Below are 17,209 nucleotides of genomic sequence, written 5' to 3'. Positions count from 1 at the left end.
TCGTTGCAAATCACCTAAACGCGACCCTCGTACAATCTTCGTACGAGCATCTCGACCCAGACACGAACGGGCCCAGCGGCGGGCAGACAAAAGTGCACACAATCGTTTTTTCGGTGCGCGTCGACACGTTCGATAGAGCACGGAACGACGTCCAGAATTTCCAGTCGAGGGTCGCGCGCGGTCTCTTGGAGGACGATTCGGTTTTGGATGAACTGATCGCCACCGAGAAAGAAGTCCGTGTAAGTGGCGCCCCGTCTAATCTGAGAATTCTTGCACCAGCCACCGTTGTGGTAGTCGCCGTCCTGGAAGTGCCTCGGAGGAGTCAGGCGAAAGAAGGTGCGAGCTGCGGGATTTCGATCGTGGCGCGCGGACGCTTCTTCTCGAGCCATGCCCATGATGTGAGCGTACACATCCACCCACGACGAGTTCTCGATCTTGTAGTTGTTGGACATGAGGTGCATACCAACGTTGATCACCATGACATCAACAAGATTGGTCATGGCCGTGAAGGACTCGGACGGTCGGTCCAAATTCAGCACAGGGTACGGCTTTGCGCCCTTCATATCGACAAGGTAGGGGAGGTAGATTGTGAACAGGGTGAAGTTGAGAGTGGGGAAGTAGGCGGCGACGCGAGTAATGTCTGGTTTCAGACCTTCTGGTAGCTGCGCTTGGACCAGCTCAAAGCCTGCCGACTCCACCAGGTTCAGGAGAACTGAGGTTGTTTCCATGGTGAGTGAGTCGCCGTGAAGACCGATCGTCTTGTTGGTGAGCGCAACAGTCAATGCCGTCTTCCAGTCAACCCCAATTTCGGCAAGCGTATCCGTGTCCCAGAACCAACGAGCCTCGTCCTCATACGGGCAGCGCCATGCAACTTGGGGCTCATAGACAATAAACGTCCTGTTCCAGTCGGCGTACGTGGCCAGTCTGGCGAGCACGCGTGGATGGTCCTCAGGGAGCTGGTACCATCCTCGCGGGGGTGCGGAAGAAGGTTGAGGGGAAGGGGGCGATACTGGTAATGCAGACTCTGTTGGCGAAGGCTTTTGCGTTGCTGGTGCTGCCGATGGGAAGTCGGTGGTGGTGGTGGTAGTGGGGAATGGTGTGTCGGCTGTCTTGTGTGACTCGGAACGGCCTAGCTCCTTTTCCGGCTCCGACGCTGTGGAAGAGGCAACCGTTGTTGCTTCTGTTGTCCTTGGGTCTGCCAAAGCGACAGCAGCGTGGTCTATTCTTTGAGGCGACGCAGCCGGCTCATCAAATGGTGCTGGTGGAGAACCCACCTGCGCACAAGCTGAAGTGTCAGACCGAACGGCCGTCTCTGACCAGACCGACGCCCAAGACAGAGCTGTAGTGATCAAGACCAGCCCAGCAAACACCACCAAGACCTTAAACCGTGGCACATCCCGCAGCATTGTTCAAAAACGAAGCTCGGACGAAAAAATCAGGACAAAAAAAAAAATAAGGAAAAAAAAAAAGAAAAAAAAAACAAACACTGATTTTTAGAGTGGGAGTGAAAACCTGTTTTCGTTTTCTATCACACTTTGCCTCAAACGTGTGGCACAGACGAACGGGGCGGTGCTGGCGAGCAAGAGCATTACAGATGATCAAGAACGTTACAAACGAACCTGAGCGTTGGGAAGAAGAGGAAGCAGAAAGAAGAGGAAAAAGAAGAAGAAGAAGAAAAAAAAGAAAAAAAAAAGGGAAAAAACCAAACAAAAAGAAAATCCCTGCTCCCGTGCGAGAGGCGCGTTGTTAGGGCTTTTTGGAGATCCCATCGCACGGCATTCCGCTGGCCTAGGGTCCACCTCGATTCCCCATGTTGCTCATGACCACCGTCGAACCAAGAAGCATCAGAGGCGGCGGGCGAGGGACGTGCGCCTTAATGGCTCGAAAGACCACTTGTGATTCGAATGGAATAAAACCCGACGCGTGCGTCGTGCGTCGCGTGGGTGATGCCTCGGGTTTGTTCACTGGGGTTCAGCAGCTAGTTCCGGTCTGCTTGCTGACCTGCGCACTGTGAGATCAACAGTACGCTGGATTCCGCCTCCCCAAACAAACCGGTCGAGGGTGTCCGGAGACAAGCGGGCTCAGCAACGCCATCGGACTCAATTTGCGATCGGCTGGTCGCTGTTGACTGATCAGACAAATCAGCAGACAGTACCGACACGCTTCATTGCACTTGCATCCATCCCACTCCCACTCCGATTTCCCAATGTTCTGATAACTAGCATCGTGTACAATTAATAATCTGAGGAAGGCGGTGTATTTGTTGGCCACACGACCTTTGAAGCGCCAATCAACGAAGAGTTCAAGCATCCAAAGAACAATCGAAGCGAAGCTTTCGGTTAGCTTCCCCGGTAGGTCGAGTAGCCGTAAGGGCTCAGCAGCAGAGGGATGTGGTAGTGAGAGGTCGTATCGGAGATAGAGAACACAATCTGAGAGCAATCAAAAACATGAATGGTGAGTTGGAACAGCGCAGACTGTTTACTTTTGTTGCTACATGCAGCAAGTGCAACTGCAGCTTCATTTCAATCCCAACATTCAAGCAGTGCAAGTAGTACCTGGACATAGGGATAGAAACCTTCAGTGTTGGTGCTTGCAAAGTACGAGTTGGTGTCAAAGGTCATTCGGTAGCGACCAGGCGTGATGCGTCCCGACAGCAATCCGGGGCAGCGTCCATCTTGGTTTGTAACTCTACGAAAGCGTGTTTTCAAGTCAGTGTTCATCGTATTCATGCAGGTCGAGTGAAAGACGACGTCCGAGGCCAAACCAATCCCGACGCTTGGCTCGACTCGAGAGGAACATACCCGGTGGCAAGAACTTCCCACGTCTCACTACCCACGCTGGCTAGCGAAGGCGAGGACGGGACAGCGGATGCGCGCTCGAGACGGAGCGGCACGTTGGCGGCGGGTCGCCCGAGCGTCGTGTCAAGGATGTGGGTAGTCAGCGGACCAGCAGCACTCATTGTGACGGCAGCAGCAGCAGCAGATTCGGGCGATTCGAGACGGAACGGTGTGTTGAGCTGAGCAACGGCACGAGACAGAAGGAGGCAGAGAAGGAGCAGGTTCGTTCGGAAACGCATCGCATCAGATCAAGGTGGATCGGAGGTTGGGTCGAACAGTGAGTTGCGTAGACATTGCGTATGGTGCTAGATTGCATCATTCATGCATAGTACAAGAGAGACGATGACAAGGAAGGAGGAGCTTACAGCAAGATGGTTGCACAAGACGGCTGCTCGCTGCATCCAAGAGCTGCTCAGAAGTAAGACTGGTAACCATTTCGCAAAAGCTTGGTCAATCAACCACGTTGGTGAAGGGAATGCACTTTGCTCGAAAGACGGGATTGCAACATTTGATTGAAAAAACAACAAACAAACAACACAAAAGCATACACAAATCCAACAGGCGCAAACTGCAGCACAACAGGACACCAATCAAGGACAAACAGGAAGAGGAGGCAAAAGAGTTAATGGGAAGCAATAAAAGAAGCAACATGAAAGATGGAGGTCCGAGCGCAGCACCAGTAACGCCAGTCAGCTTGCACAAGATTTAAAAAAAAATGGATCAAAGAAACAGTGTTCATGCGGTCGGATCAGCCAAAGAGCCCACGTCAGGACTGTCGCTGGCTGCAGTGCGACTGGTCTTTCCCTCCGACGGATCCAAGATGCTGATGGACGGAAGAGCAAAAAAAAAAAAGAGTCAGTCACCAAAATTACGTTGAACAACACATCGTTGCATCGCACGTACGAGTACTGCTTGACAAGGGTACACTCGCCACCGTCCTTGGGAATTTGATACTGATAAAAGTTACCATCAGCAGTGACAACCATGGCTTGAGGGAGTGTACTGAACGAAGACAGAAAAAAACAAAAACACAAAAAACCCCAAACCCCCAAAAACAAAGCAGCACCGTTAGCATTCGACATTGCGCAAAAACAAAGCGCCTCACAACCACAGACAGCTTACCTGCTCAACGCACAGACATTCATGACGTCGTTGCCGGCATTGGGAAGCTTAAAGTGCGCAAAGTGACGTTCGGGATCCCACATCTCGGTCAGCATCTCAGGAAGGTACGAACTCAGCGAGAACGCACCGCCCTTGCTGCTAGAGGCGCCGCTGTTTTGACGGGGTTCCTGACCAAGATTGAAAATGTGAACCGTGTCCGACGATGATGAAACACAGAGACGAGTCGAGTCCACGCTAAAGTTAATCGAGTAGATGGTGGCAGGATAGCTGCCGCGTCGGAACTGATAAAGCTTTTTGGCGTCGGGGACGGAAAAGACGCGAATGACGGTGCCCTTCTCGGACGACGTGGCAAGCATCGAGCCAGAGTAGTTGAATGCAAGGCACGTCACAGGGCCCTTGTGCGCCTGCATCACGCTGGATGCTTGCATGTTGAGTGCATCAAACATGAGCACGTTGCCGTCCGTGTGGCTGGCAGGATAGGCGAGATAGTTGGAGTCCGAGTTTGGTGACAAGGCGCAGATACCCCGCGGATTTGCCGCAGTGTCAACCGTGTGCAAAATTTTCATGTTTGTAATGTCATAAATGTGAATTCGGTCTTCCAAGACGACGACCAGCCGTTTCCGGTTCATCTACGAAACAACAAACAAGCAGAATGAGCGAGGTTTGATTATAACGCGACGGCATCTTGCTTTCAAGCATCGACAAGGGAGCCCGTGGAAGGAAGGCACCAGCTAAAACAAAAACAACTCACCTTCACGGCTAGAATTTTGTTGACAAAGTTGAGCTCGCAAATGGTCGATTGGCGTTTCGTGTTGGCGATTTGGAGCCGTCGTGGTGAGAACGCGGGATGTGCGCCAGCGCCAACCAAGGCGACCAAACTCGTGCAAAAGAGCATTTCAACGATGCCGGTGCCACCTTCGACTGTGGGTTATCAAATGAGTACAAGCGGTAACAAAAAAAAAGTGGAGGAAGTGAGTCGATCGAGTAGACTATGGACGACATCAACACACTCCCGCCTTGTTGTGCGTCATGCAATCAACAATCCTGTGTCTCTCCAAATAAACAACAAGTCTTACATCGACCGTAACACTTGGCGAACGGGTCGCAGTTGTACATCTTGTAGCCTTGCTTGGTTCCAACCGAGATGCATCTGGCCAAACAATGAACAATTGTAACAATGAGTCGAGGAACCACAGCCAGCTCCATCGAGCGACGAATCGGGTGCACACGACGACGACGACTACGACTCGGAGTACAATAGCTCGTTCTATGCTGTGCACAAAAACGAGAAAAAGAAAAAGAAAAAAAGGAAGAAAAGGAAGGATTTCGCTGTCCTTTGAAGCATATTGCTCAGAACGACAAACAAACAAACAAGCTTGTGCTGTCCTGTCCTGTCCTGTCTTGTGCTGTCCTGTCCATACGTTTCCTTCCCTTATGTTTGCATTGCATTTTTGCATTGCAGGCTGCTCAAAAGGCGCGCATTTCACATTGGAGCGAAAGTAAGAGCGGAGACTAAGCGACTCGCTCTGCTTCCCCCCCTTTTCGCGCGCCTTCACTTTCCTCTTCCAACAGCAAACCAGTCAGTCTCCAACCACCGGCAGGAAGAGCAGCGTTGGTCTCGCAGTGGAACCGAAGCGTTGGTTCGACGAAAGGGAAACCAGAAAAAAAGAAAGAAAAAAGAAAAGAAAACAAAAAAGCCGTCCTTTTTATTATTGAGTTTTCCTCATCGCTCCAATCCATCAGGTCAGCGCGTCGGGGTTGCGGGACGTGACAGAGAAAAAACAGCACTTCCAGAGAACAGCTGCATCGCCACCAGCAAGCGGCCGGCAGCACCCGATGAAAAGGAAAGCGAGGAAAGAAAAAGAAAAAAAAAAAAGAGAGGAAAAAAAAAAAAAAAAAAAAAAAGAGCGTCAGCCACCGTGAGAGAGCGAGAGAAGGTCGGAAGTGGGGGCTGCATGAGGCAGAGAGAAAGAACGAGAGTACGTCGCAGGGGAAAAGCGGGGGCGGACGGCAGAGGAGACGGAGCGAGCGGATCCAGCGCGGGAAGAGCGTGAATGTGGCGTCTTGGTCACTCTATCTCTCGTCTGTGTCTGTGTCTGGCGGGGCTTCCAACTCGGTCCAGCACCACACAGGAGCTTCAATGCGCTTCGAATGAGCAGATGTGCCTGCCGATGGGAGGGAAAACTGGAGGGAAACTCACGTGTAATCTTGGTTGAAATTGACAAACAAGAGCTCGTTGCGAGGCTTATTGGCTAGATTCATAATGGATGGAACGAAAGAAAAGAGGAGTGGAGGGTTTCTGAGAAGAAGGGCAATTTACACAAAATGACACACAATCGAATGGAATGAGACACGCAATGGCGCGACTGAGTCTTTGAATCGCGCGCAGTGGAATCCAGTTTGGAGCAGTGTGATTCGACAACGAACTAGATCACAGCACAAAGCCACAACAACAACAACAGCAACAACAAAACAGCAACAACAACAAACAACAAACACACAGTCACACAAATGGACATCAAAATGACAAAAGCAAGGGCAGAGAGTTACAAGCATCAACCCTGTCACTCATCCTCGCCAAACAAACAAACCAGAGTTCCCCCTCCTCCAGCTTTAATTGTGAATCTTGATGGCACGATCGTAGCGGGAGACAGCCTTTGGCGTTTTGTCGACATGATCCAGACCAAGCATGTCCTGGAGACCCAAGCGATTCAGAACAATGTCGTCTACAGATACAACAAAACAATCCGCCCCCGGGTGGTGAGTCTCAGCGTTGGGCGTGAACAACAAACAGAGCAAACAAGAATGGCCAGACTCACTTTCGTCCGCAAACTCTGTCTTGCGGCCGTACTGCTGCAAAATAGCCAGCCCATACTTGGCAAACTCCTTATCGTTGACGTCGAGCTTGGCTTGAAGCCGTTGGCGGAGTTGCGCGACAGTTTCCTCCTGCATTGCAACGAACAACAAGTGAGCGAGCAGAAAAAACGAAAACGAGAGCCAAAAAGCATTGTGTCACAAAAACAAACAAACAATCAAACAAACAAACAAACAAACAAACAAACAAACATACCGGGCCGACACGGAAAACGAACGGTACTCCGTGCGGGTGGTACGATTCAATATGGAAGTGTTTGACCAAAACTAGCCGATCAGTCTCTGCGACATCCAATTGGTCGAGGGGAATTTCCTGTAAAAGCGAAAAACAAGAAACAACGAGTTGAGCAACAACAAGCTCCACAACACACCAACCTGCAAAGCAGTCAGTCACCAACCTCGAAATAATAGGTCGTGGTGTACATGTCGGACGTGTACGGGACGGCTGGGTCCGTAGGGGAATACTCCTTGTAGCTGGAGCCGCCAGAGATGAGAGAGAAGATTCGGAACTTGCGAGAGCCGCCCTCCGGGAGCTCAACTTGCTTCAGCGTGTCGTCCAGAACATCTTGAAGAGTGGCCTCCTTCGGGACGAGGAGACTGAGCTCCTTCTCCTTTTGATTCTTGGCGTTCATCAGCACCGAGCGAACTGGAGCGCGGTTTTCCACATCAACAATGGACATGCTCAGCTTCTCGTAGAACAGCAGCGTGGAGCGACGGTTGGTGGCCGGATAGGCTGCAGTGTACAAGTACAGCAGCATGGAGCTAAGGGTCGAGATCTTCTGGCGGCTGATCGGAGCCATCGCGGGGCCAAGTTCCCCAGTGGCAAGAATGTAGCGAACGCCGGTGAACCGCAGGAAGAGCGGATCGGTGCCCGTCTTTTCGCCCACCTGCTTGGAAACCTCGTCGTACGACGTGAGGACTGAGAGCTCAAGCTTGAAGCCAGGGACGGTTGGCTTGTCGAGCTCGCGGAATTCAACCACAAGGCGGTTGCTGAGGAAGCCAAAATAGTCCGGGACGAATGGTCGCTCGTACTGCTTGGCCTCTTCAGCGTCGAGGGTGCGCTCAAAGCAAAGAATATCACCGTGCTGCAGCTCGGCCTTTCGCAATTGCATGATCGGCGACTTGTTTTCAATCATCGAGGGCTTGACCTCCTCGTAAACGGAGAGAGCAGCCTCAGCAGGCAAACCAGCCGCTTGACGGATGAGTGGGAAGAGGTCGGAGAAGCGCTGCGCCTTGTCAACCACAGAGTGAGTCAGGTAGCGCATCAGAGACTCCTTCGGGTCGTAGTACTTGAAGAAGAGCAGCATGGACTTTGAATCGACTGCTGGCGGTGCTGCGTCCTCCAGTTGCTCAACGTACAAGCGGTGTCGAGATGTTCCGCCGACGACCTGAAGCATGGTGCTCGCGGGAGAGGTTGCCTCCAACGGCGTGTCTGGACGAATGGTCTTGTTCTCGCGCGTAATGCACGTCCAGAAGCGCTGCTTTGCGACTGGAATGCCAAGGGCCTGCTCAACCTTGGCCTGGAAGTCTGCAAAGGGCGAGGTGAAGAGCACGCGGCTGCTGAACAGCTGCGGGCTTTGGAAGTCAACGAGATCAAACTCTGAATGCTGCGCAAAGTGCTGGTCGGAGCAAACCGTCACCGACATGTAGAGGTGCTCCTCGTCGCGACGCTTGCGCTCGCTCTCCTCCTTGCGAGACTCTTCCGAAAACCGGTCAGACAGGAACGAAGGAATGTGCTCGGCCGTGACCTCGCCCATGACCTGCTCCCAATGCGACTCGCGGATGTAGACCAGCATGTAGGCGTTCGTGATGCGGCGCGCCAGACGCAAAAACCCTGCACGAGCCATGGGTCCGCGTGGTGCACCCAGAGGAAGCGGCGGTTCCGACGAGCCAAAGTTGTCTTCCATGGCTTCTTCGTTGGTCGCGGGGGAAACGCGGTCGTCGTCAAACTTGTAAAACTTGCCGTCTCGCTGCGACTTGATGAAGGCCACGTAATGGCCACCGTTCACGTCGCCACTGTGCACCAGCACAGAGTGCAGCGTGTAGTGGGCGGGCGTGTCCTCGGGAGCAGCGAGGTACTTTTCCAGATCGAGCTTTTCGGGGAACTCGAATTGGTCGTTGATCTTGACCATGGCGTCCTTGCGGAAGTCGTACTCGAAGCGCTTGAGCTGCAAATGCAGGACGGGCGGCAGAGAAATGAACGTGACGCCCTTCTTGGCGTCCTGCAAGCCGTGGCCCTCGGCAGCATACTTGTTGTCGCCGTCGAGCGTCTCCACCTGGACATAGTCCTCAAACGAGGCGTACACATCCTTCATGCCCTTGACGTTGAGCTGGATGTCGTAAAAGGGCTCGACGCGCGAGCTCTCATAGTCGACGTTGATGCAGCGAATGTACGACTTCATCTTGCCCTCCATGAGTTGCGCGATCACCTTCTCCACGGGGGTATTCTTCATCTTGGTTTCAACGTTGTCAATCAGGACGCGACTGAATTCCTGCACGTCGTGCTGCATGAACGAGTCGTACGTGTCCCAACCAAACGACTTGGTCAGCTCGTGCGTGCCGACGGCCTGCTCCGCGGTCTGCAGGTTGAAAAAGACGCGCTGCAGTGCAAGCGGCACACTCTTGGCCAGATTGTCTTCGGACGTGTTCATGCTGTACACAGCCTTGCGGAATTGCTTGGTAAAGTAGAGCGTCTGCAGCAGCGAGTTCATGTAGCACGTCGCGCCCTGGTTGCGCAAGCCCACAAAACCCGTTTCCTTGCGGCTGTTCCAGTTGGCCCAGGTCTCGTTCTGAACCGTCTCCCAGTCTCTTACAATCATGAGGTGTGTGACAAGCGTGACAGTGTCGTTCACGATAAACTGTTTCTCGGGGTCTCGCAGCTCCGCCAGGGGCACGAACGACTTGTAGCCCCAGTCCTGCTCGGCCGCAGTATACACGTGTCGGGTATCTGCGTGATGGAGAGGGAGCGTGAGACATGAAGCATGAGTGCGGTTGGCAGAACAAACAAACAAGAAAGAAAACCGAAAACAATCAAACAAAATCCGCAACGCGCCGCAGCTCCACAAACCCATACCCTTGGAAAAGCTGACTTGGTCACCAAGAGCGCTCTTGACGGTGATGGAGAAGATGACGCACTTGCGGAACTTGGCGGGGTGATCCTTGATGTCGCAGCACTCCAAGAACACCGAAAGATGCGGTGGGTTGGCATCCTGACCCTGCGGGAAGATCAGCAGGCGCCTGTACGTTGACAAGAACGTCGATGAGATGCAAGGACGAGGTGCGTGTTTGTGGCATGAGTGAGTGAGTGAGTGAGGGACTGAGATGGAAGAAAACAGAAAACAAAATGGTTATGTCACAGATGATTGAATTGGGGGAGAAGAAAGGTGTGTTGCCACCTCACGACTCATGTGCGCTTATAGTCGAGTGCGTATGTCTACTATGACGCGTCTATGAGGCACAGAAAGAGAGGAGCAAACCACTGCGCATCGATCACAGCGCACTTTTTTTTTTTTTTTTTTTGCTGCCAGTACTGGCAGAGATACCCACACGTTGACCAGGGCAGGCATCGACACAGAAACACCCCCTACCAACCCCAACCCTCCCCCGCCAGACCAGCTGCCGTTACGAGCACAACCAAGGAGGAGGAGGACAACGACTTCCAACGCGAACGGACGAAAGCAACACCACGCAGCAGCACCGCGCCGACGGGAATTGCGTTTTTGCAGTGTTGGGTTTTCAAGTGCACGTACCATTGGTTGCCATCAATCTTGACGGGCTCGGTGTGGAACTTGGTTGTGCGGGCGTTCCAGTCTGGAAGCACAGTGACGAACGACTCGTCCAGCTTGTGCTCGTCGCCAGGCTCAAGCAGAGCGTCTGCGCATGTGCAAAGGCCAGCGACAGAGTTGGAGCAGAAGCGGAGAGTGGGAAGTGGACCAGAGTGAGTGACAACGCGCAACGACGGTGACGCAAGATCAAAAATCATTGAAAAATAATGGAAAATAATGAAAAAAATTAGTGAGGCGATTTCGTAATGGAAACGACAATGCGTTACTGATTGCGCTCATCAGAAGGATTAGAAAAAGCACACTCGAGCGCTTGTGTCAGCTTTTTTTTTTTTTTTTTTTTTTGACGTGTTCAACAACGCAACGTTGAAAGGAGGGGAAAAGCGAGAGAAAGGGGAGCGGAGTTGGGATGAGATGGAAGGTGGGATGTAGAACGCACTAAGTCCTTGCTTGACGGCGGCAGGGGTTGGCGACGGCGGGGCAGCAGCGGCAGCAGCAGCGTCGGGAGAGGGCACAGGAGGAGTGTTTGCAGCGTCACTCTGGTGCTGTTGCTGCTGTTGCTGCTGTTGCTGCTGGGCTGCGGGTGCATCAGCAGCATCGGATGCGGGCGGCGTGTCCTGCTGCGGTGCGGGATGGTCGTGCGCGGCAGTCATTTGCTCAGTGCAGGATGACGATGAAGAAGAAGAAGTGAAGATTGAAAAAAACAAAAACAAAAAAAAAAAACAAAAAAACAAAGAATGAATGAACAAAGTTTGGATTTTGACCTCTGATCTCAGATTCGACGGGATGAACGTTGGGGAAATGAAAAAATGACAGCGCAAAGAAAGAAGGAAGAAAAAGTACTGCCACAGACAAACAAAAATGGCAGCAGGGGCGCGCGGGGGGGGGCATTGAGCAAATCTGGTCGGTCGAACGCAATAAAGTGGGTTAGAGGACTACAGGAGCGAGGGTTGACCCAATGAGAAAGCGAGCAAGACGGGTAGCAAGAAGCTCATAGTATGATACCTGGGGCGAGACAAAGAGAGATAGATAGATCGAGAGAGAGACGAGAGAGAGTGAGTGAGTGAGAGCCAATCCCAACACCAGAGTTCAATGCACTTTTGCGCTCCCCCCTCCACCCTTCTCTCCACCTCCACACATCCGCCCTCCCCCTTGTACATTGACGATTAGTCTCGACTACCATGAATCCCACCGGAATCGGATCCAGTCAAACTTCTTTTTCTTCAGATATTATTTTTATTTTTTGACGGGTCTGAGCTTTGCCCAACTGCACATTGTTTCCTCAACTCCAGCGGTCTTCTCTCATCTCACCACAGCCATGAGCGACGACGAGATGTGGAATGGCCGTGACTGGGCCTGCCTCATCCTGTACACCACGCTGTTTGCCATCACCGGCACCCTGTTCGCGCTGAACGTGCGCAAGGCAGAGACATGGCGCTGGAACCCACAGCGGCTCTTCTTTGTCCTCCTGCTGTTCCAGTCTGCAGGTGATGCATCCATGACGCTTCGTCGACTTTATCAACCCAGCAGTTCTTCTTGTGCTGGTTGCTGTTGGATTGTCCTTTTTGCACCTTCATGGCTTCGGTGTTGCCCGAGTGTTGGAGTGTTTGTTGGTCGCGACCAGCCAAACGAGCTGTGTTCCTCCTTTATGCTCTCTGACAACTCGCTCGGCAAAACCCGCGCAGCTGCTCCTTCTTTGTGCGGTCTGTCTTTCGAAGGTGGCGTGTGGGTTCAATGAGACTGACAGTGTTCTTGGGTGACTTGGCTTGGCGGGCGCGCACCATCAGCCGGTTTGCCGATGACCGCTTCGCTCTCGCTCGCTCAATGCGGGGCTTTGCGCCTGTTCTCTGGCTGGTCAAAACCCCTGCCCCGTCCTGGGGACCCGACAATGAAGCCACTCGTTGTCTTGGGGCAAGGTGCAGCGGGGGGTCCGCTCGGAGTGGCTTTTTGGTGGCTAGCGAAGGGGCTGGCGTGTGACCTCGTTGATTGCTCATCCTTCAGATCACAGTCGAGCGACGCGCCAGTGCACCACTTTGGGAGGCCCCAAACCCCCGTGCACGCTTGAATCTTGAGACTCTGAGCAAATCAGCTCGAGCAGGCGCCAAAGAGGGAAAATGGCTCGAACGGAAGGGGGTGGCACACGGGACAGCGTTGAGAGCGGAAGGTTTTTCTACCTCGCTCCGTGTATCCTTGTATCGCAGCGACCCAGAAGCGACCTCTTTTTTTTGTTTGTTTCACTGTGGATGTGCCACAGTCGACGCTTGTCTCTTGGTTGATGGTCACTGATTTTTTTTGTTGCTTTTTGCTTTTTTTTTTTTGCCAGGTCGAATCGTTTACTTTATTCTCGCGATTGGCGAGCGAAACAAGTACTTTCCAGTCAACGACGTTGCGATTTCAGTGACTGCATCCATCCCAGCGTCAATCTTCTTTACAACATTCACGGTTCTCTTGTATACATGGTAAGAAGCCGAATCACAACGTTCTGCTAGTTCGAGATTGTGTTCCCGTTGTCCTCACCCCGACACGTCCTGCGAAACCAATCAACCACCCCCACCCCCACTTTTTGTGTTTCTAGGTCTCGCGTTGTCACACGATTTTCACGGTCATTGCGCGGGATCGGAGCTTTCTCAAGTTTCACGCCGTTCTGCATCCTCATCAACGTTTTGGTGTACTTCAACGTCATCATCCACTTTGCATTACGCTACTCGGTGGAGGATGGCAGCAATGAGGACCAGGTCGAGCACTCGTATGCCTACATCATCGGGGCGTTCTCCGTGCTCCTGGCACTGGTGTTTTTCATTTGCGGCCTGCAACTCTTCTTCTTCCTCCGCAGCGACCCCCACTACAGCAGTCAAGCGCGCACGAACGAAATGCTCACATCCATTTCGATGTTGACCATGCTCTGCTTGTTCTGTTTTTCGTTCCGTGCGAGCATCATTTTCGTCTATCTGACGGACATTTCGTCGCACTTTACAGTCAGCTTGCTGTACTACACATTCTCCGAGCTGCTCCCATCCTCGGTGATGCTCTTCATCTTTCGAAAGCTTCCGGACGGAGCCGTCGAGTTTGCCGTGGCCAACGCCAACCGCGGCGGATACGGCACCATGTCCACGCCCAGAAAGCGCAGCAGCGTGCGAGGCGCCGTCACCGTGGGTCTCCACAAGGCACACGACCAAGGCCAGGTGTTCCCCGTTACAGGAGGCACGGAGCAGTCGACGTTCGGAGTACTGGCAACGTCCGCCTCGTCCTCAGCCGTGTCGTCTCGATTTACGACATTGTATGGTCCTGTTGGCACCGACCACTCTGCCATGTCCACTGAGCGATTACTGGACCAAGTAGATGAAGCTGGCGTTGAAGACGAGGAAGCATAGTTCTGGTCGTTTTCCCTGTATTTTTGCATTTTGTTGTTTGTTGTTTGCGAGTTTTTGGTCGCTTTTTTTGGTTTTGTTTTGCTGGATGATGTTAGCTCGTTGCGCTTTTCCCCCCCTGTTGGTTGTTATTTCATTTCAAAGTCGTTTTACATTTTATTCGCCCAGCACACCAAGCGCACCAACATGATCAACCTTTTGTTTTCGACAGATGCGCACTCCTACTTTTCTGATTTTTCCAAACCAAACAAAAAAAAAAAAAAATGTTGCTTTCGACTCGCTGTGGCATTCGACAGGTAAGAAGGGGAGCGGTCGAGTTGCAACTTTATGATCTACAAACCCAAACGCTTCTGCTGCCGCAGCCAAGGCATTACGAGTCCAACATGTCGTTTCGAGTTCGCGTGCGACGATGAGGGGCATCACATGCAAACAAAATGGCAGCGTCGAGCGTTTTTCTTTATTTTTTGGATTCTCTTCGTTTCGGTTGTTTCTCTTCGAATTTGAACTTGCCGTGCTCACCTCGAGAGGTATTGGAGGGCAGGTATTTTCCCGGATTGCCTTCCAACAGTACATCGGGGGAGGCAGGTGGGGGGGGGAGGAAGGTGGGGGAAGAGTTCCAGCGACTACTGGGCCTTTTTCGTTTCACAGCGTTACTCTTTCTACTTTGTCATTTTGCTCTTGGTCTTGGTTTCTGAAAATGCCACAGCGCCGTCAACTAACACTGTCATACATTCCACTCAGATGGCTTTGCCATCAACCCAGGCTCTGATGGCATCGGCGATGAGGCTGGCGCACAAGAGCCATGCAACTCCAAACGTCAAGTCGAAATCCGAGCTGGACCGCCTCCATGACGAGCAGGTTGGCTCGAAAGGCGAGGACACGGCCATGTACCCAGAGTTCCAGCCTCCGCCACGCTCCAGCGATGCGGCAAATCTCAAGCGGGATGCGGGCACGCGGGGCATCAACGCCGCTGCCGAGCGATTCCTGACTGGGCGAATGGCCAGCGACTTGCTCGCAGACAAGGCTGAGCGTTTGCGCACGCTCGGGGTCGTGAGCATGCGTGAAACTGATACGGCACTCGACGCTGTCCAGCGCATGGCCGAGCTGAATCTCGGGTCGGTCATTGTCGTTCCGTCCAAGATTGGCGGGGCGGAGGGACAGCCAACCTCAGGCGCTCTCGGCCCCAAGGACACGAGTGTCTCCGCGATGGGCGTGTTCACCGAAGCACACTACGTGAAAAGCGTGCTGCTCAAGGGGTTGAATCCAGCCCGAGTCACCCTTGGCGAGGTTGCCGCTCGAGGCATCACATGCGTGTCGGCGAACGTTCCTATTGAGCAGGTGATGCAGCGTTTCATTGATACGCGCGTCCGCAACCTCCCAGTGATTGCCACAGCCGACACGACCGACTCGAAGGTGTCGCCGCACAGTCTTCCGCGCGTTGTTGGCATCTTGTCCATGGGCGATCTGCATCGAAGCCTGGTGATGCGCCTGAACGACTTCCCATTCATGGAGTCAGTGCTCGTGCGCGACGTGCTCGCCCTGCCCGAGTCGGGCTTGAAGTTTGGCGTTGTCGACCACACCCTGGACGAGTTGCGGATTGACCACAACAAGTCTGCTAGCCACGCGCTGGAGCTCATGATCAAGCATCGCACGCACGTTTGCTTTGTTCACCAGGCCAGCTCGTTCCTCGGTCTGCTTTCGATGCGCAGCTGCATTCGAGCGGCTGCCGCAGGCCGCGACCTCAAATCGGTCAAAGTCGAGTCGCTCATGGAAACGGACATTACTGTCGTGACGCCCGAATTTCCGCTTGTTCAGGTACCGTTGTTGCGCTGTTTTTTGTGATTTGGTTCATAATGAGGGGGCTTGCTGGGGGTTTCATCTTAAACTCATGGCTCTTGGCAACTGCACAGGCGATGAAGGCGTTGGTCCAGATTGAACGCTTTGTTTTGCCCGTCTCAACATACATCGGGGACACTTTTGATGCCGATATGCGGCTGGCAGGCGTCGTGAGCGTTCTGGATGTGCTCAACATGTTCCACTTCAAGTACCATGCTCTTCGCATGGCGCATCACCGCTGAGAGTTGTGCATTTTGATGTTTGTTTTTCGGTTGTTTTGCGAGGGACTGCTGTAAATCACAATAAAAGGCCTTGCCACACTTTTTGGATGCGCCCTATTCATTGTAGGATTGAAGGATTTGCACCCTTGAAGCCAGAATACAAAAATTACAATCCATGGTATTGGTAGAACATCCCGCCGCAATCCAGCGAGTGACAATCCTCTTTTCTCATATAGTACAAATCGTGTTTCAAAAAAAAAAATCAATCAACTAGACACCTGCCCATGCACCCAAAGAAAGTACAACCGCTACTTGGGTACATCACCACCAGCACTGAGGACTGCCTGGATGCGTCGCGGCATCGAGTCAATCAGACCGAGACAGACATCCGGCGTTAACACTTTTTCATAGACCCGTTGGAAGCGTTGCCACAGCGCCTCTTGGGTTTTCATGGACTTGGACTTGTAGACCTCGGCCTTGATCAAATCCCAGCCGTCCTCGAGTGGGTTGAGGTCGGGCGAGTTTTCAGGCCAGGTGATGAGGCCAATGTTGTTTGCACTAAACCAGGCGTGCACTTCGGGTGCATGGTGGATGGGCGTGCTGCCGTCTTGCATCAACGTCAACCCTGGCGGATTTCCCCACACAGCAAGGCTCGGCAGCAAGTCGTCCTGAAGCGTGTCGAGGTAGACTTGCGTGTCGACGACGTCGCCGAGTTCTGTGAATTTCGTTATCCCAAACCGTGATATGCCGCCCCATAGATTGATCTTTTCATCGCTATTGTTGTTGCTGCTGCTGCTGCTGCTGCTGCTGCCAGTGGCTTTGATGTCGTTGTTCTGAGCGCTGTGGTTGCTGCTTGTTGCGGCTGGTAATCGAGCACTTGCGGACTGTTGGGAATTGCCAATCTTGCTCCAAAACCTCTGCTCGTTCGTCTGAAGCGGCGGTGATGATTCGGGGCGGAGTCTGAGCCCGATTTGAGTGGTGAAGACGACGTTGCGCCAATCCTCGACTGTCCAATCGGCGCACTGTTGCGCAAACGCCAGCCTCGCCTCCCGCTGTTCCTTTGACAGCGATCTCGTATGTGACTTTGCTGAGTGAATGACGATTGCTCCCCGTCTCGGTCCGGTGCCAGCTGCAGGCGTAGCAGCAACAGTGGTCGTAGGAGCAACAGT

General features: G+C 52.9%; 7 protein-coding genes across 7 annotated transcripts; 2 read left to right on the top strand and 5 right to left on the bottom strand.

The window, feature by feature from the left end:
• Positions 1-14: 14 nt before the first annotated feature.
• Positions 15-1,406, bottom strand: CAOG_06092 (hypothetical protein; the record flags this gene model as incomplete). Its single annotated transcript, XM_004345632.2, has 1 exon — positions 15-1,406. The coding sequence occupies one exon, from the start codon at positions 1,404-1,406 to the stop codon at positions 15-17; it is 1,392 nt and encodes a 463-aa protein (XP_004345682.1).
• Positions 1,407-2,241: 835 nt separating this feature from the next.
• CAOG_06091 (hypothetical protein) lies at positions 2,242-3,256 on the bottom strand. The gene is made up of 4 exons (XM_004345631.2): positions 3,203-3,256; positions 2,802-3,016; positions 2,556-2,688; positions 2,242-2,429 (listed from the first exon to the last, which is right to left on the bottom strand). Exons 1-4 carry the CDS (start codon positions 3,236-3,238, stop codon positions 2,340-2,342), a joined length of 474 nt encoding a protein of 157 aa, XP_004345681.1. The 5' UTR covers positions 3,239-3,256; the 3' UTR covers positions 2,242-2,339.
• A 74-nt stretch (positions 3,257-3,330) lies between these two features.
• Positions 3,331-6,274, bottom strand: CAOG_06090 (WD repeat domain phosphoinositide-interacting protein 2). Its single transcript, XM_004345630.2, has 6 exons — positions 6,160-6,274; positions 5,036-5,109; positions 4,711-4,880; positions 3,960-4,588; positions 3,741-3,839; positions 3,331-3,660 (listed from the first exon to the last, which is right to left on the bottom strand). The coding sequence occupies exons 1-6, from the start codon at positions 6,219-6,221 to the stop codon at positions 3,573-3,575; spliced, it is 1,122 nt and encodes a 373-aa protein (XP_004345680.2). The 5' UTR covers positions 6,222-6,274; the 3' UTR covers positions 3,331-3,572.
• Positions 6,275-6,353: 79 nt separating this feature from the next.
• On the bottom strand, positions 6,354-11,365 carry CAOG_06089 (ubiquitin carboxyl-terminal hydrolase 5). Its single transcript, XM_004345629.2, has 7 exons — positions 11,055-11,365; positions 10,583-10,706; positions 9,907-10,070; positions 7,232-9,780; positions 7,030-7,146; positions 6,779-6,905; positions 6,354-6,685 (listed from the first exon to the last, which is right to left on the bottom strand). The coding sequence occupies exons 1-7, from the start codon at positions 11,266-11,268 to the stop codon at positions 6,573-6,575; spliced, it is 3,408 nt and encodes a 1,135-aa protein (XP_004345679.1). The 5' UTR covers positions 11,269-11,365; the 3' UTR covers positions 6,354-6,572.
• A 438-nt stretch (positions 11,366-11,803) lies between these two features.
• Positions 11,804-14,159, top strand: CAOG_06088 (hypothetical protein). Its single transcript, XM_004345628.2, has 3 exons — positions 11,804-12,102; positions 12,939-13,074; positions 13,191-14,159. Exons 1-3 carry the CDS (start codon positions 11,934-11,936, stop codon positions 13,984-13,986), a joined length of 1,101 nt encoding a protein of 366 aa, XP_004345678.1. The 5' UTR covers positions 11,804-11,933; the 3' UTR covers positions 13,987-14,159.
• A 50-nt stretch (positions 14,160-14,209) lies between these two features.
• CAOG_06087 (hypothetical protein) lies at positions 14,210-16,139 on the top strand. The gene is made up of 3 exons (XM_004345627.2): positions 14,210-14,279; positions 14,725-15,798; positions 15,894-16,139. Exons 1-3 carry the CDS (start codon positions 14,247-14,249, stop codon positions 16,059-16,061), a joined length of 1,275 nt encoding a protein of 424 aa, XP_004345677.2. The 5' UTR covers positions 14,210-14,246; the 3' UTR covers positions 16,062-16,139.
• Positions 16,140-16,348: 209 nt separating this feature from the next.
• Positions 16,349-16,654, bottom strand: CAOG_08947 (hypothetical protein; the record flags this gene model as incomplete). Its single annotated transcript, XM_011272316.1, has 1 exon — positions 16,349-16,654. One exon carries the CDS (start codon positions 16,652-16,654, stop codon positions 16,349-16,351), a length of 306 nt encoding a protein of 101 aa, XP_011270618.1.
• Between the last annotated feature and the right edge of the window lie 555 nt (positions 16,655-17,209).

Source organism: Capsaspora owczarzaki (genome assembly GCF_000151315.2).
Source record: "Capsaspora owczarzaki ATCC 30864 unplaced genomic scaffold supercont2.10, whole genome shotgun sequence".
NCBI lineage: Eukaryota > Filasterea > Ministeriida > Capsasporidae > Capsaspora > Capsaspora owczarzaki.
This window is presented reverse-complemented; position numbering and strand designations above follow the sequence as displayed.